Here is a 22,333-nt window from a genome sequence, read left to right on the forward strand (position 1 = left end):
TGGTAGCACAGGGTCATGTGATGACACCTGTAGCTAACATGACTCACTTCCTCTCAATGCCAGAATATAGCCAGTATTGAAAGTGAAGCAGCAAATCTGCAGTTCTCAGCTCTGTAGCTGAGATCTGAAGATAGTGCAAAGCGATCGGATTGCTGATCGCTATAGCCCCCTATGGGGACTAGTGAAATAAAAAAAAAAGTAAAAAAAAAAAGTAAAAAATTTAAAAAACCTAAAAGTTCAAATCACCCCCCTTTCACCCCATTGAAAATTAAAGGGTTAAAAAAATAAAAAATACACATATTTGGTATCGCCACGTTCACAAATGCCCGATTTATCAAAATATAAAATCAATGAATCTGATCAGTAAACGGCGTAGCGGCAAAAAAATTTCAATCGCCAAAATTACATTTTTTGGTCGCCGCAAATTTTGCGCAAAATGCAATAACAGGCGATTAAAACGTAGCATCTGCGCAAAAATGGTACCGTTAAAAAAGTCAGGTCGAGACACAAAAAATAAGCTATCACTGAGCCTCAGATCCTGAAAAATGAGAACGCTACAGGTTTTGGAAAATGGCGCAAAACGTGCGCCACGTTTTTTGGACAAGCTTGTGAATTTTTTTTAACCCCTTAGATACAAGTAAACCTATACGTTTGGTGTCTACAAACTCGCACCGACCTGAGGCATCACATAGATACCTCAGCTAAACCATATAGTGAACACCGTGAATAAAATATCCCAAAAACTATTGTACGAACACACTTTTTTTGCAATTTTTCCGCACTTGGAATTTTTTTGCCGTTTTCCAGTACACTATATGGTAAAACTTATGGTTTCATTTAAAAGTACAACTCGTCCCGCAAAAAACAAGCCCTCACATGGCAAGATTGATGGAAAAATAAAAAAGTTACGCCTCTCAGAAGAAGGGGAGCAAAAAACAAACGCAAAAACGAAAAGTGCCCGGGGGCTGAAGGGGTTAAGGTGCTTTCACGCTGGTATTTTACTCCTCAAAAGCTACACAAAATGTCCGTATCTAACTCTCCTTTGTGCTGGACAGAGTGTGGAGAAATGGGTCAATTTTGCATATTTTTTGGAGTTGTCCCACTTTAAAAAAGATGTGGGAAGATGTGTGTGATCTAATAAAGTTACATCACAGAGTTTCATTCTCTCCCCCAACTGGCACTATTGTTAATTGGTAAAGAAGAGTTTAAAGACCCATGCAGACACAATTTGCCATATTCTACTCGTGGTAAAACATCTTATTGCTTCAAAATGGAGATAGGTAGAGGCACCTTCCATAATAGAAATTATTGAACGGATATCATCACATAATTCATACGGAGTATAGCTTTGCATTGAAAGAAAAGAACTTTTTGAGATACAAATTGAGATGGTCTTTATGGGCGAAAATATTTATGCCTAGCCTGCATATAACTTAGCCTCCTGACATGTAATGATTATTATTTCTCATGTATATTGTTGTTTTTGTTGTTCCAAGTACGTTGGTGACAAAACGTTTGATGTTAATACTTTTGAAGCATTGGCCATAAAGGCGACACTTATCTCTCGGTTTTTCCTTTTTTTTCCTTTATGTCTATTCCTTTTTCCCTTCCCTAATTCCTCCCTTATTCCTTTTATTTCTTGTATTAAAATTTGTAAAATGTTCAGAAAGAAAAAAAAAAAAAATCAATATTTTGTGGAATAATCATGATTTTTAATTACAGCTTTCATGCGTCTTGGCATGCTTTCCACCAGTCTTTCACACTGCTCTAGGGTGACCTTATGCAACTCATGATGCACAAATTTCAGCAGTTCTTCTTTGTTTGATGGCTTGTGACTAGCCATCTTCCTCTTTATTACATTCCAGAGGTTTTCAATGGGGTTCAGGACTGGAGATTGGGCTGGCCATGACAGGGTTTTGATGTGGTGGTCCTTCAGCCACACATAGATTGACCAAGCTGTGTGGCATGACGCATTGTCCTGCTGGAAAAAAACAGTCCTCAGAGGTGGGGAACATTGCATGAGCAGAAGGAAGCAACTGTTTTTTTCAGGATAACCTTGTATGCGGCTTGAATCATATGTCCTTCGCAAAGATGTATGTTGAACTTTCTTTACCTAATTTTCAGCTTTGCCCAACAACCTAGTCGTCTAATGGTTAGACAGACCTGGAGAGGCGTACAAGCCACAGTGTCTTGCACCCACACTGTGAAACTTGGTGGAGTATCGGTGATGATCTGGGGATGCTTCATCAAGGCTGGAATTGGGCAGGTTAATCTTTGCGAAGCACGTATGAATCAAGCTGCATACAAGGTTATCCTGGAAAAACAGTTGCTTCCTTCTGCTCAGGCAATGTTGACCAACTCTGAGGACTGGTTTTTTTTCCAGCAGGATAATGTGCCATGCCACACAGCTAGGCCAATCAATGTGTGGATGAAGGACCACCACATCAAAACCCTGTCATGGCCAGCTTAATCTCCAGACCTGAACCTCACTGAAAATCTCTGGAATGTAATCAAGAGGACGATGGATAGTCACAAGCCATTAAACAAAAAAAGAGCTACTTACATTTTTTCGCCAAGAGTGGCATAAGGTCACCCAAAAGCAGTGTAAAAGACTGTTGGGAAGCATGCCAAGATGCATGAAAGCTGTGATTAAAAATCATGATTATTGAACAAAATATTGAGTTAAAACATTATTAGTATTGTTGTTTCTAAATGATTATGAACTTGTTTTCTTTGCATTATTTGAGGTCTGAAAGCAATGCATTTTTTTGTTTTTTGATAATTTCTAATTTTTACAAAATAAATACAAAACTTATTTGCTTGGAAATTCAGAGACATGTCAGTAGTTTAGAGAATAAAATAATTTACATTTTACTCAAAAATATGCCTATAAAGACAGAACAACTGACATTTGGAAGTGGTCTCTTAAATATACAGCTCTGGCAAAAATTATTATTATACAAATAAAAGTATTCAGATTGGTCTCAACTTTACAATTGGCTTTTTTTTCTGGTCAAAAATTGCTCTAAAGTAGTCTCTAAATTTGAGGATTCACATTTGTCACTACATTATACATATAAATCAAAACAATGCCCTAGATGAAATCAGAGGAATAATAGGACAAAATTTAGTTAATTAAAATTCTTTCTTGCTTTATTTTATCAAAAAATATACATTAAACAACAATACAACACATTACATTAAAAAAAGATTAAAGGGTGCTTCAAACTGCAAATGAAGTAGCTAACATGATACATAATATTGCACTATCCCTGTTCCATATATATCCACTAGTATACAGGTGCATCTCAATTAATTAGAATATCAAAAAAATTAACGTAATTAATACAAAAATGGATACGCATTTCTAAACAGAGTGATCTATTTTAAGTGTTTATTTCTGTTAATGATTATAGAACGTAAATAAAAGGGAGTGTGCTGTGAAAATACCTGGTAGTAGGTGGGATAAAATGATTATGGGCTAATTGGCCACTCCCCTATTGGGGTTGTGCACCCCTGCACAACCCCAGTTCAAGCTTGTTTGGAGTAGATCGTGTTACTGGAGGGATCCAGACACTGCTGGCCTCCATTGTTACAGCTCGCACAGTGCTTCCGAGTAGTATCACGTGACCAGACTCTTCCAGAAGTGCATCACCGCAGGTCCTAGCATGTGGCTCCCATGTAACCACAGATCCTCCAGCCAAATTTCGCAAAGATAGAACGGAACCCGGAGATGCTCCTGCCGTTAATCCCTCAGAAGAGAAATAAGAGTATAATGGTAAAAGAATTTAAAATGGTCGTATGGAGCGCTGGGTGGAAAATATAATCTTTGATAAATGAATGGCATAACAAACCTTTATTATCCCTCTAACTAGTGGCTAGTTAGAGGGATAGTACAGGTTTGTTATTCCAGTTATCCAATATTTTTTCCACCCCAGCGCTCCATACGACAGTTTTAAATTTTTACCAATGTTGAGGATAATGGCTTACAGCCAATGAAAACCCAAAAGTCATTAGCTCAAAAAATTAGAATAATTACCTCAAACACCTGTAAAGGTTTCCTATGCATTTAAAATGGTCCCTTAGTAGGTTACACAATCATGGGGAAGACTGCTGACTTGACAATGTCAAAAACGCAGTCATTGACACTACACAAGGAGGGTAAATCACAAAAGGTCATTGCTAAAGAAGCTGGCTGTTCACAGAGTGCTGTATCCAAGCATATTAATGGAAAGTTGAGCGGAAGGAAAACGGTTAGTAGAAAAAAAGTGCACAAGCAACCGGGATAACCGCAGCCTTGATAAGATTGTTGAGAAAAGGTCATTCAAAAATTTGAAGGAGATTCACAAGCAGGGCTGTGGAGTCAGTAAACCAAACATCAGACTCCTTAATTTCCCGGAGTCAGACTCAGATTCCCTCATAAATGACTCAATTGTGATAAATTTACATTAGTAAAATGGTAACATCACTACTTATATCATGTAGCTGAAGTGCAGCACAGATTCATCTAATCTAAAACACTAGATTATTTGATCAGGAATAGGACATTTCATAAAAATTTTCCCAAATTCTTATGAAAAATATTAATCACATGGTGCATTGAACCGCTGTACCCAATTTTTTTTTAATATACAGTTGAAAGCAGAAGTTTCCATCCACTATCTAAATAGACAACTGCAGGTTTTGCTCACTGACATGAAATCAGAATAAACATTTCCCATAATTATTTATAAGAGAGCGATAGAGAGATCGAGAGAATGTTTTAAGGCATCTTTATTAATTTCTGCAAAGTCAAACGTTTACATACACAAAGTATTATGCCTTTAAACAATACGGGACAACCCATATGATGATGTCATGCCTTTGAAAGCTTCTGATATGTTTATTGGCAACATCTGAGTTATTTAGAGACACCTGTGGATGTATTTTAATGCACACCTGAAACACACTGCTTTTTTGTGTAGCATCATGGGAAAGTCAAAAGAAATCAGCCAAGATCTCAGAAATGGAATTGTGGACTTTCAGAAGGCAGGTTCATCCTTGGGTGCAATTTCCAGATACTTGAAGGTGTCTCATTCATCTGTACAAACAATTATATGTAAGTACAAAAAAGATAGGAATGTCCAGCCATCATACCAATCATGAAGGAGATGGCTTCTGTGTACCAGAGATGAATGTGCTTTGGTCACTTATGTGCATATCAACCCAAGAACAAAAAGGAAAAGGAAAATACCTTATGAAGATGCTGGGGGAAACTGGCAAGACTGTCGTTATCCACAGTGAAACGAGTACTGTATTAACATGGGCTGAAAGGGCACTCTGCCAGGAAGAAGCCATTAGTCCAAAAGAAACAAAAGCCAGATTAATATTTGCAAATGCACACAGGAACAAAGACCTTAATTCCTTTCTCACCTTTTCACTGGGGGACACAGACAGTGGGTATTATGATGTCTCCAGGGAGGCGTGACACTTTATTTGCAAAAGGGTTTTTTCCTCCCCCCCCACAGCATATACCCTAGCTAGGTAGGAAACTAGCTCAGTTTTTTCTAGTGTCAGCAGGGCGGCTGACATGTCTGGACTGAGCTCCACCAGAGGTGCCTCAGGCCAGCTTATATTGTTTTTATTTTTACTTTTTATTTTGTTTTCTTCTTATTCATTCTATCATTCTATTTTTGATAGGGGCAATACCAGGGTGCCCTGCCACCCCCGTTCCCCCTCGTGTTCGGGCAGAGAAAACCTGGCGTGTACAAGCAGTCAGTCTTCCCTCGCGCCCAAGTGGTCGGGTCTGCGTACCCCTCCAGGCTCCCTGGAAGCACCTCACACCAAGGTAGTTCCAGAGGGCTAAGCAGAGCAGAGGACCTGCTTCAGCCTTGAGCCAAAGATGCGTCCCTGAGATCCCTGCATCCATCACCAACGCGTCTTCAGAGCAGCTCTTACGGAGCCAGGAGCAGGTAGGGAGACGACGAGTCATCTGTCCCCTGCATCCAAACCGCCGCCTAGAAAGGCGCCGGTGGGCCGATGCAGGCCTTGATCCCGGGGAGCATCATTAATTTAGCCCCCGGCTTCGGCCTGCATTCTAGCAGCGCCCCCTCTCACTGCTCTGGAAGCCGCTCCCTCACTCAGGGGCAGCTCCTTTCCGATTGGCTGTCACGCTTAGTCCCAGCCCTGAGACCAGCCAGTCTCCGGGGCAGTCTCTCCTCCATGCTGCCAGGAACACTGGACGCCATTTTCCACGTGGGGAGCAGACTCGGGTGAGATCGCCTCCTTGGCTCTGCTTAGCGGTATATCGCTCTCTCTCTAGCGGTGTGTGCCTGCTGGCTAGCGGTGTATAATCAGCTATTAGCGGTATATACTGGCTCTGCCTGCAGGTATATGCCGGCTGTTTGACAGTATATGCCATTTTGCTACGGTATATACCGGCTGTGCATAGCAGTTACTTTATAATACTGCTAGTGGCTCCTCACTCATAACTATCCCTATAGGGCTGTAGGACTCTATTGCTGACATGCGTAACCGCAAGGGTGATAAACCTTCCCAGGCGTCCTCTACGGACCTGTACTATGCCTGTACCACCTGTGGACGCTCTGTTTCTAATGGCCGAAGCTATCCACTATGCCGGGGCTGAGATGCCCCTTCTACCGTGTCACAACAGACCCTGTTGCCGGACCAGGATGCCGTGCAGTCTCTGGATTCTGCTCTGGCCACTGGCCAGGCAGCACCCCCGTCTGATGATGTAATGCCTGCATGGGCTCTTCTAATGTCTAAAAGGTTAGATGACCTTGCCGCTCAGATATCCCAGCCGTCCTCAGGCTCCCACAGCCTTCCCCCGGCCCAGCTCCCTCAGAGGAGCCCGCCTGCTTCGTCTGGTCCCTCTTCCCCAGAACGTAAAAAGGCTGTTTCCAAAAGGCACCATTGCGCCTGTCCTCACCTATTGTACCATCACCCATTCCCTATAGACTGTGAGCCCTCGCGGGCAGGGTCCTCTCTCCTCCTATACCAGTCTGTCTTCTACTGTTAATGATTGTTGTATCTATACCCTCTTTCATTTGTAAAGCGCCATGGAATAAATGGCGCTATAATAATAAATAATAATAATAATTGCGACCTCTACGCCTCATCCGACTTGGACGATAGTCTGACCGAGGTTCCGTGACCTGTAGTAGTCACGATTCTCAAGACTCTGATTCAGATGTCCTTTCTGAGTCTAGGCATATAGAAGACACTAATTTTGGCTGTCAATCACACTCTGTCGATCTCTAATCAGCCTCCTGACCTGACTTCTCAGTCGGCAATCAAGCGGGCCAAGAAGCCTCCTAAATCCTTTGCTCAGGATCCGGTTTTTCGGCAAATTATATCTAAACGGTGGGATCACCTGATAGAAGGTTTAATAAAAAACCCTTCTCTTTATTCGCTTATCCCTTTCCCTCTGAAATGGTTAAGCCCTAGTCAGTACCCCCCGTTGTGGATCCGCCAGTATCCACATTGGCTAAACACACGGTCATGTCTGTTTCAGACAACGCGTCTCAAGAACTCGTCCGACCGTGCAGTTGATGCTGTGGTCAAATCTATTTTCCAGGCTTCTGGCTCATCTCTTCGCCCCCTGTTTGCCTTAACATGGGTCGCGAGAGCTATGGGTGTGTGGAGCAAGAACCTACGCAGGATGCTTTGCTCTTGTAATATTCTCCCGGCAGCTTTTGAGACCCTTGATTTGTTCTCTATAGCCTATAATTATTTTCTTCACGGCTCCCTAGATGCAGCTAGTTTATGAGCCCTATCGGCGGCCAATGCGGTCTTTGCCCGCAGAGTCCTTTAGCTAAAAATATGGAATGCGGACAGTGCCTCCAAGAAATCCCTGTCCCCTTCCATGGCCTGCGTCTGTTTGGAGAATCCCAGGACAAACTCATGTCTGAGACGACGGGTGGTAAAAGTACCATTCTACCTCAAAAGCGGCCTATATCCAGGAATTTTAAAAAATCTCCTTGGCGCAGGCAGTCCTTTCGGCCTGCCCCCCAAAAACCATCAGCCCAAGGATCGTCCCAACGCTCAGATCGAGGATCCGGTCCCTCAAGGGGCTCTTCTTGGCGTTCCCACTCCAAGCAACCTAAACCCAAAGAACCTCACTCTGTACAGGCCCCCTCAGCATGACGCCAGGTATCCCTCAGATCCGACTCCTGTTGGAGGGCGGCTTCTACTTTTTCGGGATATCTGGCTAGAGCACACTCACGATGCTTGGGTTCGAGAAATCGTCACCTCAGGTTACAAAAGATCGATTTCCATTCCCTGCCGGCCAACAGGTTTCTGCGTTCTCGTCTTCCAAAGTCCAAAACGCAAAGCCAGGCCTTATTTCAGGCCATAAGCAAACGTTATCATTCCAGTACCCCTGGAACAGCGCGGCAAAGGTTCTATTCAAACCTTTGTCGTTCCCAAAAAAGATGGCTCTGTCCACCCTATCTTGGACCTCAAACGGCTGAACAAATTCGTACGGATTCGAACTTTCCAAATGGAATCATTGAGAGCAGTGCTAGCCGCCATGGAACCTGGAGAATTCCTAGCTTCCATAGACGTTTAAGATGCTTATTTACACATTCCCATATGTGTCTCATCAATGGTTCCTTCGCTTTGCCATAGGACACCATTTCCAATTCAGGGCCCTCCCCTTTGGGCTGGCCACTGCGCATCGGGTCTTCACAAAGGTCATGGCGGCAGTCATGTTTATTTTACACCCCAGAGGCATCCTGGTCGTTCCATTGGACGACCTTCTTGTCAAAGGGAGCTCTCCACGTTTGCTCAGAAAGCGTGCAGATTTGCCTAGACACGCTGTCAAGGCTAGGGTGGCTTATCAACTTCAAAAAGTCATCCCTCATTCCTCATCAACGCATCACCTTTCTAGGTATGATGATAGACACGGCTCAGTCCCGGGTTTTTCTTCCAGAGGAAAAGAGGTCTTCCCTGATCCGGGCCGCCCAATCCCTCCGCTCTCGCCGTCACACATCCCTTCGGAATGGAATGAGAGTGTTAGGCAAGATGGTGGCGGTCATAGAAGCCGTGTCCTTTGCCCAATTCCATCTGCGCCCTCTACAACTGGATCTTCTATCCTCCTGGGACAAGAATCCAGCTTCCCTAGACCGGTCAGTCCGCCTATCTCGGTCTGCGCTCAGCTCCCTCGTCTGGTGGACTCAAGCCTCATCCCTATCTCAAGGGAAGTCCTTCCGCCCGGTCCACTGGCAGGTAGTCACGACGGATGCCAGCCTGATAAGCTGGGGGGCGGTGTTTCTCCACCACACTGTTCACGGACGCTTGTCTCCTTCCGAGCGCTCCCTGCACATCAATGTTCAGGAGATCAGAGCCATATTTTTGGCCCTTCAGAATTTTCAACCCTTACTATTGGGCCTCCCTGTTCGGATCCAGTCAGACAATGCCACGGTCGTGGCTTACATCAACCGTCAGGGAGGAAATCGCAGCAGGGCAGCGATGAAAGAAGTATCCAGGATTCTTCTTTGGGCAGAGATGCACATTCCCATTATTTCAGCTGTCCATATTCCGGGGGTAGACAACTGGGCCGCAGACTTTCTCAGCAGGCAAGGTCTAGCGGCAGGGGAATGGTCCCTCCACGACGAAGTGTTCCATCAGATTACTCTTCGTTGGGGACTCCCAGATGTGGACCTCATGGCTTCTCGGATGAACGCCAAAATACATCCCTTCATATCCCGGTCGAGAGACCCGCTAGCGCTTGGCTCCGACGCTCTAGTCTTTCCGTGGTCGCAGTTTCGCCTACCCTACATCTTCCCTCAGTTTCCTCTCATTCCGAGAGTAAATCAAGAAAATCACCACCGTTTACCTGGACACATAGGTTTTCTACCTTTCTGATCCCTGCCACTGCAGGTTGATCAGTCTTTTGGTCCCTGCCATTGCAGGTTGATCATTTGTTTTTGGTCTCCCCTGAGGAACTCTTGCCATTTAGAGGGAAACTCATCGGGAGGACGTTCTTGTTTGTTTTTGCATGGTTGTGGGGCAGACCGCTCATTTGGGTGCTGCCCTTGTCAGGGAGGAAGCACAATCACGGGGCACAACAGGGGTTAGTACATAATCTCCCAACGCCTTACCCCGGTTCTTCCAGCCTGTGACCAACTCTGGATCGCTGTGTCTTCTTACCCTTGGAAAACATCTGGGTGAGATCATTCTAATATGTAGCCAAATTGGCACTAATCTTTTACTGCACTATTATGAAAATTAATATCGATTTTATTGATTATATATATTAAAAGTTAAGTTTATAGTCCCCGCTATTATCTTTGTATATTGGACTATTGGGCACTATCTTTCTGTTAGATTCTGCTATTATACTGTAATCAAGAAAATCAAAGCGGAGGGAATCCCGGTGATCCTCGTGGCCCCGGACTGGCCCAGGAGAGCCTGGTACCCAGAGCTTCTCCAACTGCTCGGCGACACTCCCTGGCGTCTTCCCGACCGCCCGGATCTTCTGTCGCAAGGTCCAATATTCCACCAGAATACAACACAGCTGCATTTGACAGCGTGGCGCTTGAATCCTTGATTCTAGAAAAATCAGGTCTTTCTTCTAAGGTAGTTCATACCATGCTTAATGCTTGGAAGCCCTCCTCCGCCAGTATCTACCACAGGACCTGGAAGACCTATCTTTCCTGGTGTGACCATCATAATCGGTCGCCCCTTACCTTTTCAATCCCTAATGTTCTTGCCTTTCTGCAAGACGGTCTGGACTTGGGACTAGCTCTCAGTACCCTTAAAGGACAAGTTTCTGCCTTGTCAGTATTTTTCCAGAAGCGGCTGGCTTCTCGCCCTCAGGTCCGTACCTTTCTTCAAGAGGTCACTGTAGAGATAAAAATATAGCGCATATGAGAAGCACCCGTGGAGTGATTTCTGTATATTTATATTATAGAATTGCTCACCTGGTTAGGTTGTGCGCCCTCGCACAACCCCGGTGTTAGATGTATAATTCCTCTGGGGGATAAGGGACTGTCTCAGCTGGCGTTATCCGTTGTTTTGCTGGGTGGATCCAGGTTTGTTGCCGCTGCTGGCTTCAGATTGACCGACTTTTTGAATCCTGGAGCTCTGTGCGGACCTGTGTCCTCCCGCTGTTAGTTCAAATGATCTGATGGATTCTATTACTCACAGCAGCTCTACCCGGATTCCCTTATGGGAGTAGGCATATAGAAAAAAAAGATTCCGGTCTTTGTGAGCGCTAGTAATAGATCTTTGGTCTTTGATCTTTTAAGAAATTTGGCTTTATTATTAATAACATAAAGCTCTTGTATTAACACAATGCGTTTCAGCAAGATACACTTGCCATCCTCAGGTGACACTGTGTATATGTGTGTGAGAATACACACACATATACACAGACGCCAGGTACACACAGCGTACAGCCATATATACATCTACTTACATAATCACCAGTTTTGTCTGTTCTCCTATTCCGTCATATAGTGTAAACACACTCATAGCACACAGGGGAGACACCACATAGTGATCACAGCTCAAGAAACACCACCAGATACCAATATACAGCACACAACAAGAAAGACAGTGCACAGGGGTGAGAGAGGTCAAATGACGCAACACATACAATACACAAATGCAGAGGAATGACATACAACAGATATATTGGAAAGCGCAATCAGTGTGACACATATCCACTGCTCCAGTCAGCACCACTAAGCATAGATAGATCTTCATTTCACCTCACTACCGATGCGATAGCATCGGGCCTATTTCTAGTATTACAATAACCTCCTGTACATAAAGGTGATTCGATAACATCAACGTTTGTTTGGACTCTATTGCAACATCCGCACGGCTTGAACAAATAATATTCCTAGTTTGCTCAATATCATTATAAATGATATAAATTGATATATGTAGTCAATGATTGTGCATTATAACCTCCTGGCACATTATATTACAATTATTGGCCGAAATACATAAGCTTATTTTCCAGCCTATTTAGACTACCGTATTTTTCGGACTATAAGACGCACTTTTTTCCCCCCAAATGTTGGGGGAAAGTGAGGGGTGCGTCTTATAGTCTGAATGTAGGGCATGGCTGCGAGGAATGAGGGTGCTGCGGTGGAGCAGGTCATCGCTGGCATGAGCAAGCTGTAGCAACGCCTACCGTGACCACGTGGGCCCGCTCAATTCATATGTATGCATCCTCCCGCCAATTATCTCTCAGCACTGAAGCCGGCGCTGACAGGTGGGCTGAATCATGGGCAGGGGTGCGAGCATAATTAACACTCGGCCCGCGTGATCACCCCTGGCAACTACAGCCTGGAGTGATTACGTGTGGCTATATTCACTACCCCACGCGCATCATCATCATCAGCACGGGGAGTAGTGAATAAATATACTCACCGGCCACAGATCCCTGCAGCATCACAATGGCCTCCTGTCTATCTGCCCGTTGATGTGTGTGGAGAGCGTCATCCCTGTGCTCACCGCTCTCCACACACATCAGCAGGTAGGCAAACAGACAGGAGGTCATCGTGATGCTGCAGGGAGCGGTGACCGGCTCCACACAGGTAGTGGCGCTGCTGCTGGCACAGACAGGAGGACGAGCAATGCTGCGTGGAGTGAGAAAAGGTCAGTATAAACGTTTATTTTTTCTCTGCCACAGGATGCAGGCCATATAGCAGGATTGGGGTATATAGCAGGATGGGGGTATATAGCAGGATGAGGGACATATATACGAGGATGGGGATCATATACAAGGCAGGAAGATCATTACCAGGATGGGGTACCTTAGTAGAGAATTTGGGGACGTTACCCCCATAACAGTGTCAGCAGCAGATCCTCGTCCCATAACAGTGTCATGACCACATTTTTTGCTTAAAATTTTATTTTCCTATTTTCCTTCTCTAAAACCAGGGTGCGTCTTATGGTCCGGTGCATTTTATAGTCCAAAAAATATAGTAAGTCCACAGAGCCCACCTACAGCTATCTCCATACATGGTTAATATATGTGCTCCATCAATAGATTTCTCCTAAATCGGAGCTGTGTCTATCAAATAAACAAACAGTCAGGGGTTTTCAAGTTGCTAAATAAATGACGTAATCCATACTGCAGTATAGTTGTTTGCAGTAACTATATCTATGCGGTTATTTAGTACATACTGATGTGCGAGGGATAGTCCCATTAGCTGTGCCTCACGCTCCTGATGAATTTATATCAATTATTATGGCACTGTGCAAATAAGAATATTGTTTTTTTGTGCAGGCCATACGGATATTGCAATAGAGTCCAAACAAACATTGAGGTCATCTGGTCACCTTTATGTACAGGAGGTTATTGTAATAAGTAGAGGATAAAAGATGAATTGATATATACTAGTGGATTTATATGGAACAGGGATAGTCCAATATTGTCACATTAGTTACCTCATTTGCATTTTGAAGCACCCTTTAAACTTTTTAATGTAATGTGTTGTATTGTTATTTAATATACATTCATTTGATATAAAGCAAATGATTTTCTCAAAATGATTTTGAGTAAATTGTCACATTAGTAGTCTCTAAATGCCATTTTTTCCCAGTCTACTTGTTTTATTCAATAGCAGCCGTCTGTTTCTATGTACTTAGAACAGTTCTCTGGAGGAGGTGGCACCTTAGGAGTGTGAGGAAGTGTGGTCACTTGGGAGAAGTGTGCTACAGCAAATTCATGCAGAAGACCAAGTCTTAACACTCCTCTCTTTTTGCTGTGCCAGTGTTTGTGTTCTTATGGTGCCATGAGAGTTGCAGGATAAATCACAAGATTCACCACAGTGGAACTCAAGAGAAGTGCTGGAAGCTTGTAAGGGGTTTGTGGCAGCAAAACCAAGTGACTGCAAGAAATTTTGAGTAAACGCCTTAGGTGCTGGCCCCTCCACAGAGAGAATCCATACTCTGTCTCGGAGTATGGATGTCAGAAAGCTTATTTGGAAGCCAAAAGCAGACATGGAACCTAAACGCTGGATTCACACATCGGTGTTTTGCAGTGAGTGTAGACCAGGATCCACAGCCCACAAAACATGGATGGGTGAGGCCAGTCTAATGGAAAGTGCAGCCAGATGAAAGTGGCCTAATTAGTGACAAGATGGAGATAATGCATATATCCAACAGGAGGAGGGAAGAGGAGTGGGGGGTGGGGGGGAGCAGTAATAGTTTACAAAGCAGTTTTTTTCCCTTTTAAAAAAAAATAAATAAAATAAATGAAGAAAAATGCTCACCACTAGAATCCACAGATGCAGAGAGCTGACCATTTTTTTTGGCAATCACAAATTTTCCATTTGCAGCTTTCAAAGTAATCCGCCGATCACACCACTCCATGTTAAAGTAACAACTGTCATTTCTGGAAAAAGGAAAAAAAAAAAATTATTCATACGCAGATATCATTTACATTTGTTTGGTTCCTTAGTACATCCAAAATGATACATTGAGAGCCACCTTGTAAATGTAGCTTGTGCCTGTCCCATTAAATATTACAGAACATGTGCAAAGACTTGGCAAGGTGCAATAGATGCAACATCACCAACACCTTCAGGATATGCAGGTAAGGGTTGCTGCTTTATATACAGTTAGATCCAAAAATATTGGCACAGTGACCGAATCGCCTTGACTTTGGCTCTATATGCAGGGCCGGATTATAGGCGGGGCAGGCGGGGCTCCAGCCCAGGGGCCCCCACCAAAAGAGCTTCTAAGGGGGCCCCCACCACCAGGGCCATACTTGTCAGCATTTTTTTTTTCCTTCACACCCTCTCCCCCTCCGTAAAGACAGTCTAATAAATCAGCTGTGTTTTCGGAGGGGGGAGTGTGGGCCGGTGCACCGGCATGTATTTGTATCTGCGTCTTTAAGACGCAAAAACAAACTGCAGGCACAGGACGCTGAATGACCCCGGAAGTACCAGTGCTTGGACTTCCGGGGTCAGAGGTGTGCCAATGAGCTCCCTGCTATGTGCTGTGGCCGTCATGGGCGTACCCAGCGAGGGGCGGGGGGGCACCTGCCCCCCCCCCCCCGAAGCAGGGGCACGGTGTAATGGGCCGCTGTATGTGCAGCCACGCTCCTCCGCAGTGTGTGCATGCAGGCCCGACACACTAGCTGCAGCAGGAGCAGGAGGCAGCGCTGTGCTGTGCCGGCTCTGCTGTGTGCTGTGTGCCCGCATGCACACAATGCAGAGGAGCGTGCCGGAGCCGGTGCTCGCAGCTTCCTCCTTCTTCCTATTCAAATGTATTTGCGTCTTTCAGACGTAAATACATTTGAACAGCGCGCCGGGACTGGGCCCCGCCCCCGACGTGCAGCAACGTGATGAGATCAGCACCATGCTGACGTCATCACAGTGCTGCGGGCGCCGGCACACAGGGGAGATCAGATGGTAAGCGCTCTATGAAGGAGCCGAAGAGACAGGTTTAATTAATGATGATGAGTGGGGAGGGGCTGAGGACACAACGGGGAACATCTGTGAAGGAAGTGGAACACAGCTTTGTGGCAGGCAGAGGAGGAGTACTGTATTCCGAGGGAGGGGGGGAGGCAGGAGTGTGTAGGGATGGGGCAGTGTGTGTAGGGATGGGGCAGTGTGTGTAGGGATGGGGCAGTGTGTGTAGGGTGTGATGAGCGTTGCATTGTATTGTGTGTGTGGGGAGGGGTAATGGGGGGGTGCATTGTGTGTGTGTGTGTGTATAGAGGTGAGTGTGTGTGTGGAGTTATGGGGGGTGCATTGTATTTGAGTGTGTGTGTGTGTGTAGGGGGTGATGGGGGGTGCATTGTGTGTGTGTGTGTGTGTGTGTGTGTGTGTGTGTGTGTGTGTGTGTGTGTGTGTGTATATATAGAGGTAAAGGGGGGTGCATTGTGTGTGTGGGGGTGTGTGTGTGTGTGTAGGGGGTGATGGGGGTGCATTGTGTGTGTGTAGGGGGTGATGGGGGTGCATTGTGTGTGTGTGTAGGGGTGATGGGGGTGCATTGTGTGTGTAGGGGGTGATGGGTGGTGCATTGTGTGTGTGTGTTTGTAGGGGGTGATAGGTGCATTGTGTGTGTAGGGGGTGATGGGGGATGCATTGTGTGTGTTTCTGTGTGTAGGGGGTGATGGGGGATGCGTTGTGTGTGTGTGTGTGTGTGTGTGTGTGTGTAGAGGTAAAGGGGGGTGCATTGTGTGTGTAGGGGGTGATGGGGGGTGCATTTTGTGTGTGTGTAGGGGTAAAGGGGGTGCATTGTGTGTGTAGGGGGTGATGGGGGGTGCATTGTGTGTGTGTGTGTGTGTGGGTGTGTGTATAGAGGTAAAGGGGGGTGCATTGTGTGTGTGCAGGGGGTGATGGGGGTGCATTTTGTGTGTGTGTGTGTGTGTGTGTGTAGGGGTTGATGGGGGGTACATTGTGTGTGTGTGTGTGTGTGGGGGGGGGGTGATGGGTGGGCGCATTGTGTGTGTCAGAGCTGTGTGTGTGTGTCAGAGCTGTGTGTGTGTGTGTGTGTCAGAGCTGTGTGTGTGTGTGTGTGTGTGTGTGTGTGTGTGTCAGAGCTGTGTGTGTGTGTGTGTGTGTGTGTGTGTGTGTGTGTGTGTGTGAGAGCTGTGTGTGTGCGCGTGTGCGTGTGTCAGAGCTGTGTGTGTAAGAAGCAGTCTGTGCAGCCCCCCAGAACTATATGGGTACCCCAGAGCGCTATGTCACCTATCCCAGTAATGAGTACACCACCAGAGCTGTTTGCCACTCCAGTAACGTCTATGCCCCCTGCCCCTCCTGTAATGTATATATTGTAGCCCCCAGCCCCTCCTGTGATGTATATACAGCAGTGCTGTCAGTGTGCAGTCATGTCTGTTAGTGACAGCCATCGTGAAACGCAGCCACATGTCCTAAAGGAGCTGGATGGAAACAAGCGGGAGAGGTGAGTGAAGCTGCTGGCGACTTCCCCATATTAATACCTGTAAGGGCTCATGCACACGTAACTGCTGAATATTCTGCAGCGATTTGACAGCACATGTGAGCGTCAAATCGCTGCAGAAACACTGCATAATGGATGCAGTTTTTCTTTACAAAAAAAGCCGATTTCATGCGCTATGGCTGCTGCCCCCACCATAGACAGAGGGAGCTGCATCCATAGCGCACGGAATAATTGACATGCTCATTTCATGAACTCACAGATTTGGGTCAACATTTTAGCACCCAAATCGCTGCGTTCATAAAAGCAACGTGCGCACGTGGCATGCACAATCTACATAGATCGTGCTGGGGATGCAGGACGCATGCATTTACACAGTGCTATACGCAGTGTAAATGCATGGAATTACGCAACGTGCGCACGAGCCCTAATGCGTCTGTGTCTGCATATATGTCAGTGTATATGACTATGCATATATTTGTCTGTTTATATGTATTTTTCTGAATTTGTCTTCAAATATGTATATGTACGTATGCCTATATTTGTATGTGCGTGTCTGTGTGTGGATGGGGTCCACTGAGACTCTTTCACCCGGAGGCCCCAAAGACCTGGAGCCGGCCCGGGCTGCCTTGACATTGGGATCAATAAAAAAATATGTGAGTAAGGTTCTGTACGCACGTTGCGTATTTTCATGCAGTTACGCATGCGTCCTGCGTCCCCAGCACATTCTATGAAGATTATGCAGGAGCCGTGTGCACGTGGTGTATTAGAGCGCAGCGATTCGGTGCCAGAAGCGCTGCGTTCTAAGAAGTGACATGTCACTTCTTTCATGTGCTTTGGATGCAGCCCCTGCTCTGTCTATGGGAGGGGCTGCACTCAGAGTGCATGGAATTGGCTTTTCATTACGGACTCTTTCTGTAGCGATTTGAAGCGCACGTGTGCTGTTCAAATTGCTGCAGAAATTTCTGCAGAGACAAACGCAACGTGCGCACATAGTTTAACTCTACTATCTGTGTATAAGTGACGGCTGTAAGTTATCCTGGACTGTATCTGTATTGTAGTACTGTAAATCTGAATGTGGCAGAACAGGATAAGATAAATGTTCATTGGATTTATATCTAAATGCTGTGGTTCGCGCTCTACTGTTATGGCTAAAAATGTTAACGTTATGGGGCCCCCACCAGATTTTCTGCCCAGGGGCCCCCACCAACCTTAATCCGGCCCTGTCTATATGCCACTTTTTCTTTTTTTTATTTGAAATGAAACAACTGAGATGCAACTGAAATTTAGACTGTTGGGGTTAATTAACCCCTTCACTCCCATGCAATTTTCTGGTTTTTTTTTTCCCCCCCTTCCCTTCCAAGAGCCATAACTTTATTTTCCCATTAATTATTATTATTTATTATAGCACCATTTATTCCCTGGCGCTTTACATGTGAAAAGGGGTATACATAATAGGGACAAGTACAATAATCAAACAATACAAGGCACAGACTGGTACAGGAGGATAGAGGTCCCTGCCCGCAAGGGCTCACAGTCTACAAGGGATAGGTGAGGATACAGTAGGTTAGGGTAGAGCTGGTTGTGCGGCATTATATCAGACTGAGTGTTACGGCAGGTTGTAGGCTTATTAATATAGCCATAATCATATTAATATAGCCATATGAGGGTTTTGGTTTAATTTTTTGTAGAACGAGTTGTACTTTTGAATGACATCATATTGTACTGGAAAACGGAAAAAAAAATTCCAGGTGAGGAGAATTTGCAAAAAAAAAAAAAATAAGAATTAAATTGAAATTCCAGATTTTTTTTTTTAAATTATGTTCACTATATAGTAAAAGACCAGGCATTATTAGCACCAGCTATGTGCTGTGAAGCGTTGTCCAATCAACCTTGCAGAAATAGCTCTGTACACTTCAGAATTCATCCAGCTGCTTCTGTCTTCAGTCATATCATCAATAAACACTAGTAACCCAGTGCCATTGGAAGCCAAGCATGTCCGTCCACCACACTGCCTCCAACATGTTTTACAGAGGATGTTATGGGCTTTAGATAATGAGCCGTTTCTAAGCCTTCTCTCTTCTTCCCATCATTCTGGTAGACATTGAGCTTAGTTTTATCTGTCCAAAAAATGCGGTTCCAATACTGGGCAGCTTTAGATGTTTCTTGGAAAAGTCTAATCTGGCCTTTATTTTATCCTTATTTTTTATTCTTTATTCTTTTATCCTTTTATTTTTACCCTTCAGCCCCCAGCCTGTTTTCACCTTAAAGACCCGGCCATTTTTTTCAATTTTAACCAGTGTCACTTTATGATGTTATAACTCTGGAACGCTTCAACGGATCCTGGCGATTGTGACATTGTTTTTTCGTGACATATTGTATTTCATGTCAGTGGTAAATTTAGGCCGATATGTTTTGCGTTTGTGAAAATTTCGAAAATTTGGCGAAAAGTTCGCAATTTCCAAAATTTGAAATTTTATACTCAAATCTTGAGGTATGTCACAAAATAGTTACTAAATTACATTTCCCATGTGTCTACTTCACACCAGCACAATTTTCGAAAAATATTTTTTTTTCTATTCGGAAGTTAGAATGGTTCAAAGTTAAAATCAGCAATTTCTCATTTTTCCAACAAAATTTACAAAAAAAATTTTTTTTTTTTTTTTAGGTACATCACATCACATTTGGAGTGATTTGAGAAACCTAGGCGACAGAAAATACCCAAAAGTGACCCCATTCTAAAATCTGCACCCCTCACTGTTTAAAACCACATCCAAGAAGTTTATTAACTTAATTAAATTTTTAAGTTTATTAAATTTTTTCCTTCTACATTGCTTTGGTTGCTGTGAAGCTCCTAAAGAGGAGCTTCACAGCAACCAAAGCAATGTAGAAGGAAAAAAATTTTTTTTTTTTGTACACAAAAAGTAAGTTACTTTAGCGATAAAATTTTGCATTTTCACAAAAGTATCAGGAGATACTTTTGTGAAAATTGTGCAATTTCTCCTGAGTACACAGATGCCTCATATGTGGTGGAAATCAATTATTTGGGCGGACGGCGGGGCTCAGAAGAGAAGAAGCGCCATTTCACAGCAAAATTGGTTGGAATTATTAGCAGACGCCATGTTAGGTTTGGAGACCCCCTGAGGTGCCTAAACAATGGAGCTCCCCCACATGGAGAGAGGGAGTGGGGGGGACAAGCAGATCAGGAAGGGTGAGAGGTGGGGAAGGGGGCAGCAGATGAAGAGGTTGGGAGAGAGCAGGCAGCAGATCAGGGAGGGTGAGAGAGGGGGCAGCAGATCAGGGAGGGGGGCAGCAGCTGATGAGGGAGAGCAAGCAGCAGATCAGGGAGGGTGAGAGATTGGAGAGAGCGGGCAGCAGATCGGGGAAGGTGAGATGGGAGAGAGCGGGCAGCAGATCGGGGAAGGTGAGATGGGAGAGAGCGGGCAGATCGGGGAAGGCGAGATGGGAGAGAGCGGGCAGATCGGGGAAGGCGAGATGGGAGAGAGCGGGCAGCAGATCGGGGAAGGCGAGATGGGAGAGAGCGGGCAGCAGATCGGGGAAGGCGAGATGGGAGAGAGCGGGCAGATCGGGGAAGGCGAGATGGGAGAGAGCGGGCAGCAGATCGGGGAAGGTGAGATGGGAGAGAGCGGGCAGCAGATCGGGGAGGGTGAGAGATGGGAGAGCGGGCAGCAGATCGGGGAGGGTGAGAGATGGTGGAGGGGACAGCAGATCGGGGAGGGTGAGAGATGGTGGAGGGGACAGCAGATCGGGGAGGGTGAGAGATGGGAGAGAGCAGGCAGCAGATCAGGGAGGGTGAGAGGGGGCAGCAGATCAGGGAGGGGGGCAGCAGCTGATTGAGAGCAACCAGCAGATCGGGGAGGGTGAGAGATGGGAGAGTGGGCAGCAGATCGGGGAGGGTGAGAGATGGTGGAGGGGACAGCAGATCGGGGAGGGTGAGATGGGAGAGAGCGGGCAGCAGATCGGGGAGGGTGAGAGATGGGAGAAAGCGGTCAGCAGCTCACAGAGGGGGACAGCGGCTGATGGAGAGCGGTGGCAGAGAGGGGGCTGCAGCAGATGAGATCGGCGGCGGTGGCAGCGGATCAAGGGCAGGGGCTTACCAGGGCACTTGCAGGGATCACTCTCCTCAGCCTCCAGAGACGCCGGAGTGAAGCTGAGGGGAGCTGTCTCCGGCCCCAGATCCACGGTGATTGGAGAGATCGGTGACAAGGCCGGTCTCTCCAATCAGAGCTGGGGTCAGGTGAAGCAGCGATCACCCAGTTCCAGCCAAAGATCAGTGCTATAGCTGCACAGATCATGGCTGGATTTCAAGGTTTCAGTCATTTTCAATGGCTGAAACATTACAGTGGCTGTGATTGGCTGAGCGGCGTTCGTCAGCCAATAACAGCCTCCGTAGGCCCGGGGAGGAGGCACCACCTCTCCTGAGGTCAGGCTGAGGTCGCCTCCTTCCCGAATCTAGGGTTTGTGTGAAACGGTCGCACTCATCGATCACACTCACTGGGTAAGTCATGGGTCATTAAGTACCATGTCACCATGGGTCGTTAAGAGGTTAAAAAGGGAATCTGTCACCAGGTTTTTGCTACATAATCTGATAGCACTATAACACAGAGCAAGCGATTCCGGCGGTGTATTCCTAACTGGGTTGCTTGGTGTAGTTTTCATAGAATCTCTCGTCTCATGGCGACGTAGCAGAGGAGAAAGAATCATAGAATGGTAGAGTTTGCAGGGACCTCAAGGGCCATTGGGTCCAACCCTCTGCAAGTGCAGTTTTCTTAAATCATCCCAGCTATATGTTTATCCAGCTTCTGCTTGAAGATTTCCATTGATGGAGAGGCTCACAACCTCATGTGGTAGCCTGGCCTGTTCCACTCTCAGATTGCCCTCACTGTCAGAAAGTTTTTCCTAAATGTCTAAGGCTGCTTTCACACATCCAATTTTTGCTGTGCGGCACAATCCGGCTCTTTGCAGAAAAAAACGCAACCTTTTGTCTTGCTACCGGTTGCGTTTTTTCCGCATAGACTTTCATTAGTGCCGGATTGTGCCGCATGGCCTTGCGTTCGGTCCGGTTTTTGCCGGATGCGGCATATTTAGCCCATGCGGCGGCCGGATGGAACGTTTCCTGGCACGTTTTTTTGTCCGGTGAAAAAAGCCGCATCCGGCCAATGCGGCGCTTTTTCCAATGCATGCCTATGGACAATGCGGGGGAAAAAAAAAAGAAAAAAAAAAGCATCCGGCAGCCGCATGCGTTTTTTTCGCCGCATCCGTTGCATAGGTTTTAGAGCCGGATTTAGCCGCACTGCTAAAACCAGATGTGTGAAAGCAGCCTAATCTGATTGCCCTCACTGTCAGAAAGTTTTTCCTAATGTCTAATCTGAATCTCCTTCCTTTAAGGCCTCTTTCACATGTCCGTGCCTCCATTATGTGTATGGCCAGTTCTCACACG

The 22,333-nt window shown here is 45.8% G+C and overlaps 1 protein-coding gene across 1 annotated transcript in view; it reads right to left on the reverse strand.

Moving 5' to 3' along the window:
* Nucleotides 1-22,333, reverse strand: part of FSCN1 (fascin actin-bundling protein 1) — a 158,564-nt gene that overhangs the window by 53,296 nt on the left and 82,935 nt on the right. The window contains exon 3 of the mRNA XM_075317809.1: nt 14,238-14,359. Within this exon, the coding sequence (XP_075173924.1) occupies nt 14,238-14,359 (122 nt within the window). The remainder of the gene's footprint in view (nt 1-14,237; nt 14,360-22,333) is intronic.

Source organism: Anomaloglossus baeobatrachus, chromosome 7 (genome assembly GCF_048569485.1).
Source record: "Anomaloglossus baeobatrachus isolate aAnoBae1 chromosome 7, aAnoBae1.hap1, whole genome shotgun sequence".
NCBI lineage: Eukaryota > Metazoa > Chordata > Amphibia > Anura > Aromobatidae > Anomaloglossus > Anomaloglossus baeobatrachus.